Source organism: Rhinichthys klamathensis, unplaced genomic scaffold, assembly GCF_029890125.1.
Source record: "Rhinichthys klamathensis goyatoka isolate OS25496 unplaced genomic scaffold, OSU_Roscu_1.1 h1tg000474l_1, whole genome shotgun sequence".
Taxonomy (NCBI): Eukaryota; Metazoa; Chordata; class Actinopteri; order Cypriniformes; family Leuciscidae; genus Rhinichthys; species Rhinichthys klamathensis.
Window position 1 is genome coordinate 649000 of NW_026606962.1, and position 13745 is coordinate 662744.

Genomic DNA, 13745 nt, shown 5'->3' on the forward strand with positions numbered 1-13745 from the left:
TTAACACTTAATTTCTAAGCAGCCAATCACATGGCGGCAACTCAGTGCATTTAGGCATGTAGACATGGTCAAGACAATCTCCTGCAGTTCAAACCGAGCATCAGTATGGGGAAGAAAGGTGATTTGAGTGACTTTGAACGTGGCATGATTGTTGGTGCCAGAAGGGCTGGTCTGAGTATTTCAGAAACTGCTAATCTACTGGGATTTTCACGCACAACCATCTCTAGGGTTTACAGAGAATGGTCCGAAAAAGAAAAAACATCCAGTGAGCGGCAGTTCTGTGGGCGGAAATGCCTTGTTGATGCCAGAGGTCAGAGGAGAATGGCCAGACTGGTTCGAGCTGATAGAAGGGCAACAGTGACTGAAATAACCACTCGTTACAACCGAGGTATGCAGCAAAGCATTTGTGAAGCCACAACACGCACAACCTTGAGGCGGATGGGCTACAACAGCAGAAGACTCCACCGGGTACCACTCATCTCCACTACAAATAGGAAAAAGAGGCTACAATTTGCAAGAGCTCACCAAAATTGAACAGTTGAAGACTGGAAAAATGTTGCCTGGTCTGATGAGTCTCGATTTCTATTGAGACATTCAGATGTTAGAGTCAGAATTTGGCGTAAACAGAATGAGAACATGGAACCATCATGCCTTGTTACCACTGTGCAGGCTGGTGGTGGTGGTGTAATGGTGTGGGGGATGTTTTCCTGGCACACTTTAGGCCCCTTAGTGCCAATTGGGCATCGTTTAAATGCCACGGCCTACCTGAGCATTGTTTCTGACCATGTCTATCCCTTTATGGCCACCATGTACCCATCCTCTGATGGCTACTTCCACCATGTCACAAAGCTCTAATCATTTCAAATTGGTTTCTTGAACATGACAATGAGTTCACTGTACTAAAATGGCCTCCACAGTCACCAGATCTCAACCCAATAGAGCATCTTTGGGATGTGGTGGAACGGGAGATTCGCATCATGGATGTGCAGCCGACAAATCTGCGGCAACTGTGTGATGCCATCATGTCAATATGGACCAAACTCCCTGAGGAATGCTTCCAGCACCTTGTTGAATCTATGCCACGAAGAATTGAGGCAGTTCTGAAGGCAAAAGGGGGTCCAACCCGTTACTAGCATGGGGTACCTAATAAAGTGGCCGGTGAGTGTATGTCAGCAATATGTTTTTGTGCATTAAGTCATCCTGCCACATTCAGTGGCGAACAAACCAAAATCCTCGGATAGCGGGAAATAAAACAATTTACCAAAATACATCAGCCAGTCCCTGGTTGTCCCAGTCCCCAGTCCCAGTCCTGCATGTAACATGTAACTCAGATTGACCCCAATACCTCACACAGATAGAAAAAAACAGTCACTTTGAATAAAAGCGCATGCAATACATAATTGTAAATGTCCCATTTTTGTTGATTCACTCCACTAACCACTATTAACCTTTTAATAATATGAAAACATTTTTTTTATTGAATTTATTTCTGAAAACATTTGTTTCAGCATTAAATATAATATTTAAAACTTATATTTTTTATATCCATTTTCTTTACAAATGTGCATAACCCCCTCATGTGCGCATACACACTCAGTCTCTCACATTCTGACCTTCTCTTCTACATGTGACAGAGCTCCTTGGGCCAGTGCATCCTCCTGAATCCACATTACACTGTCCTCAGCCTGTCATACTGTCCGCAGGCCATTCTTTATTTAGAGTTACATCACAACTCCACAATAAAACACACACTATAGTAGACACTCAACATGCATGCTTTATTTAACTCCAAACACACACTGGTAATGTGATGTAGACCGTTGTAATGGAGTGGCATGGCTATTCCCACAGGAAACAGAATGGAATAATACCACATGCAAGTATAAATACATACACTACCATTCAAACGTTTGGGATCAGTAAGATTTTTAAAAATACTTTTAGTCAGCAAGGGCGCATCAAATTGATCACAATTTACCATAAAGACATTTATAATAGTAAAAAAGATTTCTATTTCAAATAAACCAAAAAAGGAATGAATTACATATAATTCATAAAATAAAATAAATATTTATAAAATATATTATATATATATTTATGAATATATATTATAGAATATATTCATAAAATATTTTAAAATAAACAGTCATTTTAAAATTGTAATGATATTACAATTATTATTATTGTTCACAATATTACTTTTTACTGTATTTTGGAAAAAATAAATAAAAGAGACTTCTTAATTTTTTTGTTTTAATCCAACACCAAATCATATTTTTTTTAAAATCATAAATACATCATAAGTATATATATAAGTGTCATACGTTTTAATACGAAAAGTGAGATTTGCTAAGTGGTTCATATTATGATTATTTTTGCCTGGTAGATGAAAAAAAGGGGCAAAATACCCAATAATTTACACTGAAAAGCAAGAAATCTTAGGGATGAGAATATCATATAGACTTGGCTATGGACTAATTTGACTTACCAACTTACAACTACTCAAAGCACTCGTGTATCCACCATAGCAACAGCATACGCACAACCGGCGCTGCGTCATAGAATGTCTCTGAAAAGGTTCACGCCCACTTTTGGGGGAAATAAACTAGCCTTCCCATAGACTTCAATACAAAATAACGTCACAAAACAACATCCGTGCACAGCAGACAGGCGTGAATAACTTAAGAAATCACTAAGATTAAACATGTCAAGTAATTATATGTCCACCCTGTCTGCCATAGAGCGTGAACGATACATCAACAAACTTAATTTGGTCAATTTAAAAACAGGTCCCTTCATTCTTCCAGTCCCAGCCTCAAATTATTTATTTTAAAGCTGCAGTCCGTATCTTTTCCTCTTTGTCGCCATCTCTCTGTTCGAAATCTGTAACTGCAGTGATTCGCGGAATTATTATCTTTACGTGGGTTGTAAATCGGCATGAAACAGCGCGGATGAACACAGTGCTTTGAGGCGAGTGCTGCTGTCAGTCACCGCGCTGTGTGGATACTGTCATACAGAATCACAGATTCACTTTTCGAAAGTTTGACCAACATAAGAATTTTCATAAGAAAATGTCTTCTGAACAAGAAAGTAAAATCCATTTTTGTTCTGACCAACTAAGGGGGAAAAAACATTCGACATGATAAGCTTCGTTAGATTTAATCAACGCGATTTACAGCAACCGTGCAAATTATAGCCTACTTTGTTCTCAAATTGTTCATGTTAACAACATCACATCAGCATTGCGTGACTAATGTTAAATTACTGTGTGAATTTGTTAAATAACTGTGTGAATTAAGAAAACGTACTGTTACACAATTGAACTATTGAAATGTCTTAACTTACTTGTTCAGCAGAAAAAAGACGTCTCTTCTTCCGTTTTGAACCCCTTCAAAACACGGAGTTCACGCACTTTTCAAAAGCCCCGCCGATGTGTATCCTTGTGTTCGCATGAGACGGTTTTTATCTCTTTCTCTAGCCACCTTAAATCCGAAGTACGAAGTCTTTTGGGTTTTATAACTGCTGAATCTCCAGTTGACACTGATGATTGTTGTTTGGATCTTTCTGGATGCCATAAGTTTAATTATGTAAAGTGCTGCGCCTGCGAGAAAAGCCTATACATCTAAACATCTCGTCACGCGCAGTATAGCCGGCTAGCCGAAACTCTTCTTTATGTGTACGGGTGTGACGTCATGACGCAAAGACATGCTCGAATTTCCCGCGGAAACCCAACGGTACCACTGGAATTAAAATCATTATTACAAGCTAACCGTTTTGAATCTAGCTATGGCAAGCAGATAGTTTTGACCACTGGCAGAATAAGTTTTTTTTAATATAATTATTTTGGATTATTTTTAACTTAAAAAAGTTACGGACTGGAGCTTTAATAATTAATTATTTTACTGTCTATGGTAACAACCCCACCCAGTGGCCAGAGGTGTCTTTCCCGACATTTACTCGTAGTCGTACCTCATCGAGTCACCATGGTAAGCCAGTGAAGGATTTTACTTCGTTTTTGAATGTAAGCATGTTTAAATGTATATATTATGTCTTATAATATACATTATAATATATCTTATAATATATATACCCCTTTGGGTGGGGTTGTTACATCAATTTGACGCTGGGAGAATAAAGGGACATGTTTTTAAATTGACCAAATTAAGTTTGTGTATGTATCTTTCAAGCTCTATGGCAGGCAGGGTGGACATATAATTACTTGACATGTTTTATAATTGATTTCTTAAGTTATTTACGCCTGCCGGCTGTGTACGGACGTTGTTTTTAGCCGTTATTTTGTATTGAAGTCTATGGAAAGTCTAGTTTGTTTTCCCCCAAAAAGGGGCGGGGACGAAATTGACAGTTAAGTTCCCGGATGTGCCGGTTGTGCGTATAGAAAAATGCTGCTAACAACAACAAAAAACACCTTAGCAACCATACAGCAACGTCCTGTCAACAACTCACAACACCTAGCATCTTAACATCTCAACAACATAATTTTAACCTCTACAATATTAATTTGAGTTGTAGCAATGAGGAAGAGGATGATGATGATGATGATGAATTCTCTGTTAAGCCTGTCTAGACTTAAATAATCAACATCCCCTCAAATAAATCGTGTTTGCATGATGTGTTTCTCTCTCTCTTTAAATCCTATGCCTCAGCATTTCCCAGAAATTTCTCCTCAAAGAGACCAGAGTGAAATGAAAAACCTGGTTAGTCACAGTGTGAAGAGGACAACAAATAGCTGTTTGAGCCTGTCTAAAATACCCAGGTTGAGCCACCAGGGAATGTCTCCTCTGTTTATTCTGAGTGATGTGCTTTTACTTTGAGTTACTTGTTTGTCTGATAGTAGCTCAGAGTCAGCGAAAAAGAGCATGGGTAAAGTAAAACATGGAAACAAAAAAACATCTTAAGGTCTCTCTTTCTCTGCTCTGTATTTGTGGCAGGTTGGAGGCTGGTCCGAAGCATATAAAGCAAAATGGAAGAAGTTCTGTGGGTCTCCTTGGAGATGTTCTCATGTTCTACCTAGCATTAACAACAACAACAAATTCGGAGGGAAATTTACTAAGAATGAACAACACCCGCTAATAGCATTGTTTGTAAAAAAAAAAAAAAAAAAAATGAGCAGACTGCAATTTTCCATCTTGCAGACCGATAATTATTTTTGTTATGGCCAATAACTTACAAATAGCCCATATTAAAATGTTTAAACCCCAATATTAACTAAAATCAATCATTTTAAATGCTACAAAATAATTTATGCATAACAACATTATAATGTACGAAAATACATTTTGAGATTTGCCTAAGATTACATTAAACAGTGTTATAAATTATTAGTGTTTTTACAGACTAACTTTAAGTGAACTTATGTTAAAAAAGTAAAAATAGAAGTGAACATGCACAAATAAATATCCAATATCGACTGATACAGATACACTCGTTTGGGGTCAGTAAGATTTTTTTTTTTTTTTTTTTTTGAAAGAAATGAATACTTTTATTCAATTGATCAAAAGTTACAGTAAAGACATTGATGATGATACAAAAGATTTCTATTTAAAATAAATGCTTTTGAACTTTATATTCATCAAAGAATCATGAAACAAAAACCTTTTTTTAAGCAGAACAACTGTTTTTAACATTGACAATAATAAGAAATATAATATAATTTGCACCAAATCAACATATTATAATGATTTCTGAAGGATCACGTGACACTGAAGACTAGAGAAATGGCAGCTGAAAATTCAGCTTTGCATTCAAAGGAATAAAATACACTTTACAATATATTAAACATAAAACATTTATTTTAAAATGTAATAATATGTTACAATAATACTGTTTTTACTGTATCTTTGATCAAATAAATGCAGCCTTGGTGAGCATAAGAGACTGCTTTCAAAAACATTCGAAACATCTTTCTGCCACAAAACAGTAGTGTTAATAAAAAAAATCTAATAATGGTCAATAACCAATATGGTGCATTCTTGTGTGTGTGTGTGTGTGTGTGTTGTAGGAGAGAGGACAAAAATGCAGAAACAAAGAGAGAAAGAGTGAGTGACAATACAAAAGAGAGACAAACTGTGTTTATAACTGCAATATTGGCGTTTTGGTAAAGCGCACAGTAAGCACATTTTCAGTCCTTTCTCTACACTGATTGTGCAAATGCAGCTCAAATAGCTAGATAAAGAGATCTGAAACTGAGCCTTTGAGGTGAGGGAGGTGTAAACTGTAAACAATGGCCATCTAAGAGCAAACAACTCGCTGTTCAGAAGGCACGATCCAAATCAGGAGTTCCTATGGGAACATTGACTGCTTCCATTTGTCTTCAGTGGACACTGAAGGAGTCATGTAGACAATGAAGAGGTCTGACATGTAAGCAGTTCTGCTTCGTTAGAGGAACATGACTGACACAAGAGGAAAAAACTCCCTCTCCCACCAAGAAACATTCACTATCGAGGAGGACATTTTTTTTTATTTGTGCAAAACCAAGTTAGTTCACTTTGCAGCTTTCCATGAACAGCTGTAGAAAGTTCAAGTGGTAGAAAGTGGTTTAAAGACCAAGCTGTGTGCCGCATGCTGAATGTTCATCTTTCATTATGTGCGGTGTTTGTTTTCTATAGTATGTGTATGTGTGTGTGTGTGTGTGTGTGTTGTGAATGAGTGTAAAGGGCAGTCGCCTGGCTAACTACCCACGCTGCACTGCAACATGGGCATCCCACTGATTAATCGCTGTTTCTTGGTCTTTCTGACCATCTCTATTCATTCCCTTCTAACAGAATTTTAAATTTTGGGTAAACCAGTGTTATTTTAATATCATTGATATCCTATTATAGTTTTTGTTAACATTTTGAATTAGATTTTATTTTATATTTTCTGTTTACATTTTAGTTTCAGTAAAATTGTTGTGTTTTATTCTTTATACAATTTTTTTTTAGTTAACAATAATAACCCTGGAGTAAACTATGTCTTTAATAGCACTAACTATTTGAAACTTCACATTAGCATGTGACTAAATAACATAAATGTAAAGAAGATATTTTAGTACTGAAAAGATAAAAATAACATTGTGGTCTTGCCTTCCTATGGAGGACATCAGCATGGTAACCGCAAAGAGGAAACAAAGAGAGAATAGACAGGTGAAAAAAGGTGAGAGAAAGCATTTTAATCATCTGCCAGATCGTCAAAGTGTAGTCACATTTCAACAGTCCTATTCTCTCTGCCGTAAGCCTAATGTCAGCACAGCTCTCAAAGGTCAGGTCACATGACTCATCTGCTAGCCAAATGTCCAACTGCGTAGATAGAAACACAAAAACAGGAGCACACTTCAACTAGAGGAAGTGAACACAATATAATAAGATAGATGAAAATGATGGCAAGGCAGCTCAGTCACACTAGGACATGGCAAATGCAAACGGCATTTAATATGTTAAAAAACAAATGACAAAATGAGCAAGATCCTTCGTCTTAGACGCATACTAAGTGTTGTTGAATGTTTAGCTAATATAAAATGGTTTTTAATAAACAATACATAACAATTAAAGAAATCTGGTCTAAAACCACTGAGGGAAGAATTCCCTGTACTTCTGATAAAATGTCAAATTTAAAATGCATTTTGTAATTGAATGTAATTTGGTTTTATAGGTTAGCAGTAATTGTTTATTTATTAATTAATTTATATTAAATGACCATATATAAGTATTTAACATTAATGGATAAAACTGTAAAAAAAAAAAAAAGCCCTCACAAAGGTAAAAATGTCACTGAAAATAAAATAATAATAATATAATAATTCAGAAATTCTGAAAATTGTGACTGGTTCAAAGGTCAGCATTGCTTCCAGTCAGTCACTGTTATTGCTTGAGCAACATTAAATGCTGTGTGACAGACAATGGGAGATGATGGATGAAGAGATAATTAACAGCTCATTAGCTTCAGTAATCAAGCTAATGACGGGTTGTCTGATTGTTATGATGCACTTGTGAATATTCAGGAAGTGCCGAAGAGGATCTGTGCACAGGCAGAACTCCTAAAGATTCACGGGAGAACACATGAAAAATGAAATGACTACTAATACACTAAAGATGAAAGAATGCTGAGAGAGGGCGAACACACTGTCAAAAGCAGTTGTAAATAAAAGCAACAGTAATATCATTAAACATTATTATAATTAAAACACTTATAAAAATTAACAATTATATTTTAATTTTTAAATTATAATATATATATAATTACAAGGCTGCATGTTTTTGATCATAAATACAGTTAAAAACATTAAACGTGTAAAAAAATCATTACAATTTAAAATAACTGCTTTCTATATAAATATATTTTAAAATGTAATAAAATATATATATATATATATATATATATATATATATATATATATATATATATATATATATATATATATATTTCCTGTGATGGCAAAGCTGAATTTCCAGCAGCATTACTCCAGTCTTGGAGTGTCACACGATTCTTCAAAAATCATTCTAATAAGCTGATTTGGTGCTCAAGGTTTCTTATTACTAACAATATTAAAAACAGTTGTGCTGCTTAATATTTTGTGGAAATCATGATATATTTATTCATGATTCTTGATGAACAGAAAATAAACAACTGCTTTTATTTAAAATATTATATCCAAATTATTGCTTAAAATAGAAATATTAAACATAATAAAATGTCTTTATCACTTTTGGTCAATTTATTGCGACCTTGGTGAATAAAGTATTGATATTAAAGGCAAAACAAGGTCCCTCTGTCACGACACAGTAATAGGTCTCCAGTCTAATATCACTTTGTCAAAAATAGCCTATACTTTTAAATGTCCAAATTTCTTGTTTGCAGCCATGAGACCAAAATGTGGCATCACAAGTTCAGGAGTGACTCCTGTAGTTTGTAATGATAACATAGGACATTCACTCATGCATTTGAATGCTCTTGTTGTTCTCAACACTCGTGTATGTGTAGCAAAAAACAGGTAAGAATATCAAGAAATGACTTATTCTCTAGTGTAATGTGTAGACTTCTACAGCTGTATTAAAGGAAGAATAGGTTTAAACAGCAGAGTAAGGAAACCCTCAGCCTGTGCCAAGGCGCCAGGCTGGTTTTGGAGACGGGTGGGAGAGTGGGCATCTGGACACAAGCGAGAGCTTAAGAGCACAGCTCACTCTTTAACGGCAAGATCAAGGAGATGCTTGGCAAGGAACACAGCCTCCTAAAACACCAGGACCCCACTTGGAAACATTCACCCAAATCCGCCCACAGAAAAAAACACAAACAAAAGCAGGCAGGCCACGCTGGGATAAAGACGCAAAGCTGCTCCCTTTACACCTCATAACAGCAGAGCCGGGCCGTAACACACTGAGCTCACTGTAAATACAATGGCTCCCCATGGAAAATGACCTACTCTGTTTTATTTCTGGACAGATGTCAAATCATAAGTTTGCTCTATCTCACTCTCCATAAGACTTGACATTCTTCTGAGTTCACTGCGGATTAAGTGTTTCCCTTAAGCCTAAAACACTCCCTTTTTCTACTTTTACCACATATAAAATATAAAAGTCATGCCAACACATAAAATAACAGTATTTACGACATACAGTGGCCCCTAAGTACACTCTAACCACGTTTAACAATATACGCATTGCATTAAAAGCAAAATATCAAACTAAGTGACATCTGCAAACAAATAACACTCAAATAATTCCCATAATCAACTTGCAATTATTTTTTAACCGATTTTTGTCTTCAATTTGAACAATATTTACTACTATTCAAAAGTTTGAAGTCAGTAAGATTTTTTTAAAAGAATAAATTAATACTTTTATTAATCAAGGACACATAAAATATGCCTATTTCAAATAAGTTCTGCTCTTTTGAACTTTCTATTCATCAAAAAATCCTGACAAAAATGTATCACAGATTCCACAAAAATATTAAGCTGCACAACTGTTTCCAAAATTATAATAATATTTTTTTTTCTTGAGCAGCAAATCAGCATATTAGAATGATTTCTGAAGCATCATGTGACATTGAAGACTGAATTGATATATGCTAAAAAAATTCAGCTTTGCCATCACATGATTAAATTACATATATTCAAAAAATAGAAAACAGTTATATTTCACAACAGTTTTTACTGTATTATTGATTATAAATGCACCCTTGATGAACATACGACTTCTTTTAAATGCAGTAAATATAATTGTACCAACCCCAAAACTTTGAACGATAGTCATGTCTGTTATTTTATATAATTCAAAATCAAACTGGTTTCTAGTTTCACACTTAATTTTGTGAAATATTTTGCTATTGCGGTCTGTGCAGTATTTGTTTGCCCGTAGGTCTGTGAAATATTTGTAATGCCCGTGGGTTTGATATTTAGTTATATAAAGACATTCATACATTTTTAAGTCTGGCTGTTATCCAAATACTTTTTGGGGCCACTATATAGAACATGTATAAAATAGAAAAGTCTGACTATATGAATATGCAAAAAGTTCCTGAGCAACAAACAAACTGAGTAATGAAATGGAATTAGATACTAACAGGGTGCTGTAGTAGATCCCCGTCTATGGTAAACGGATTGCAGGGGGAAAAGAGGAGGGCTTTGAAAGAAGAGGGAGACGGTCAATCAATAGACCCACAGAGTATCGAAGACCCCTTTGTTCAGCCTTGCCTTTCCCTCAAACCTGTTCTAATTGGCCTCTTCACATTGTCCAAGAGTGTGGAGCACAATGTAGTCTCGTGAATCAAATTACACAGCAGATCTACACCAACTGTGCAAATAAACAATGAATAACAATGAGGAAAAATAATGAGGAACAGATTGGAAACGTCAAATTGTTTATACTAATTCTGTCAGAAATTAAAAGTAGGTGTGAATATGTTTACCGTGAGATCTTGTACAGACATCAACCAAATTGCAAATCAAACTCAGCCATAGCAGCTGATAGAGTTCTATTACATTTGGACAATGACTTTTCTTAGCGCAGCTTTACTTTCCTAGACCCCATTTGTAGAGGTTAATGTCTTAATTAGTTGACATGTCTGGTCTTCAACTTGGCCAGAAATCCATGTTTAACCTTTGTCCTGGCCATGGCTCACAGGGGTCTAAAGTTTGAAATACACTTTATGTTCCCTAGCCTGCAGCGATCCCCAAAAGAAACAATAGCAAAGTCTGTGTCAGCAAGATTACTCACTCAGAACGCAACAAAAGGGTTAGTGTCTGAGTTACTGATGACAGGAAAGTCCTCATACAGGACTAACACCTTTGTGAACTCACAAATCAGTGGAGAACAAACAAGAGACATGAGAATATTTCATTTTAAAAAGCATCACTTGATTGCGAGGTTCATTGAAGTCTGATACACATCCCGATGTGGGAATGCTACCATCAAAAAACTATTTCAGAAGTGAAACTTTGCACGACTTCTTGCTTAATCACATTGTGATGTTGTTTCCAGTTAATAGTGACATTAGTCATCTGTCATGCTAAGTTCCCTACAAAAAAACAATCATCTTCCTATTTCATCTGCTCTGTTGAACTCGAAGAGCAGGTAGATTGTGTGAGGATTTATGTGTGTGTGGTGCTAAACCTCTTACCAGGCGGTGTGCAGTTCTTTTCAGCATTGGGCCCAACCTGCACCGCATCAGTGTAGTTGCTGTCAATGTCAAAGTCCTGCAGCAGCCTGCGACTCTCCCACTTCTCACTGTCTTCAGCTGAGAGACTGGAGAGGCTATAACCTGCAAAACACACAGGAAAAGCATTTCTATTAACCATGGCTAGATTCACCTACAGCAGATGTATTTGGGTCGTAAAACATTTGACAAATTGTCATATTTGACACGAACCCTCCAAAATGACAATCCTCATGCAAAACTTACTAAAATAACCAATACATTACACACAAAAAGCAATTATTAAGCAATGTTTACTGCTACTTTTGATCAATAATGTGTCCTTGCTGAATAAAAGTATTAATATATGTTGCAGAGCTTTTCCTCATACTGAAGAACATTATCCTGATTAAGTCTGATCTAAACATGTTCCTTAGCAAACGTAAAGCCACACCTTGCAAATGCTGAGTGATAACTATGGTGATTGTGTAGCTAAGCAATTGTCTGGGATTCACTTAAACTTTCAGCAAATAACTTCAATAAGAAAGAGAAGGCAGATAAGTTTGTGTACTGGATGTAATTTTGACAGCACAAATACACAATACATACATTCACACGGAAAAGTCAGTCACCCCTCTTCCATTCTTAATCTGTGAGTGTCCACAAATTACTGATGCCCGTTGGAAATGCATTGGCCCTGCATGTCAAAGTGAGAATTGCACATTTTTTCCCATCTATTTTTAGCCAAACTTCTAATACAAACTAAAATCCAGAACGCAGCTGAGTCTCAGAGTCACTGATCTAAGTTGGGCTCCTTGCAGTGTTGTTTTGTGCAGGTTTGTCTATTTCAGCCCAGTATTACTGTGATATCTCCTATTCACACCGCATTCACAGGGACACAGCGAGCCGGAATGTTACATACTGTTAAAATCTCACAGGCTCCGCTTCTCATTTGTGTTACTGTGAGCAACAGAGCCCCGAAAGTCATTTGGAGAATATTCATGAGGGCCGTCTGTGGTGCGGAGTGAGGCCGAGGCGTAATAAAAATGACATCACGTGGCGAACGCTCCTGCAGCACCGCTTCGGTCCGGGCTTGTCTGGGAGGGGGTGATTATTCTGGCAGCACTGTCATCTGGGTCGCTCTGTCCTCAAGCGCCTCTGCCCTTACTCCACTCCGCTAAACCGTCTTCCTGAGCAACTCTTTTCAGAGCATTGGCCTCCACTTACCGCTACAGTCGCTATAAATAAAACCTCTATATTTATTAAAAAAACAGCACTCAAGATGGGGCTTCGGGGCTGCGTGGTGCATTATGACGTGACGCATTTTGACATTGTGATGTGATACAGTGATACAGAACTGGGATCTGGTTAAGAGTGTCAGAACACCCTGTTCTTCTTCTTCGACACTGATAGGAAACTTGAGTTTGTCTTCATCAACAAAAAAAAACTGAGAAAAAAACCTGATCCAGGAACTGACATTCCTAGGAAAAACTGTTTCATAATTCATCACCCCCTGAGATGTAAAAAAAAATCGTGTAGTGAAGTGAAGACGGTTGCGACACTTTTGGAAAATGTGACACTTTTGGGAAATGTGACACCTTAGTGTCTTCCTCATAGTAAAGAGACAGCAGCGATCTGTCTGGGACATGAGAGATGAGCAAGCTAAATACAAAACTGAGCCACACAGCCTGTTCCATCTCCAATCCCTACATTTTTCTGGGGGAAATTCACTAAGAATGAATTGATCTGCTTATTTGAACAGTTGTGAATAGTTGTTTATATAAAACAACTACACAATAGTTGTTTTAGCACGTGATTCACTAAAGGAATTATGTAAATTAGGTAGTGGCACAAATGTGCTCACATGATCTAAACTGACTCAGAAGCGCAGGAAGTAGGGTGCAGTACCTCCTGTTTTCACAGGATTGTAAATGCAACGCAAATGTTTGTTCATTTACATTTATTCATTTGTAGCATTTAGTAATATATTTGTAATAAAAACTTTAAGTGGGCTATTAAAAAAGTGTTATTTATTTGTTAAAGTAGGCTATGGTTTTTTAAAACATACGCACGGAGTGTGACGTCATATTGTGAACGTTGCGGTGTTTAATTTTTAT

The 13745-nt window shown here is 36.5% G+C and overlaps 1 protein-coding gene across 1 annotated transcript in view; it reads right to left on the reverse strand.

The window, feature by feature from the left end:
• The window catches only part of slc24a3 (solute carrier family 24 member 3), a 132845-nt gene that overhangs the window by 82834 nt on the left and 36266 nt on the right, over positions 1–13745 (reverse strand). The window contains exon 2 of the mRNA XM_056236948.1: positions 11614–11754. Coding sequence (XP_056092923.1) covers positions 11614–11754 — 141 coding nt within the window. The remainder of the gene's footprint in view (positions 1–11613; positions 11755–13745) is intronic.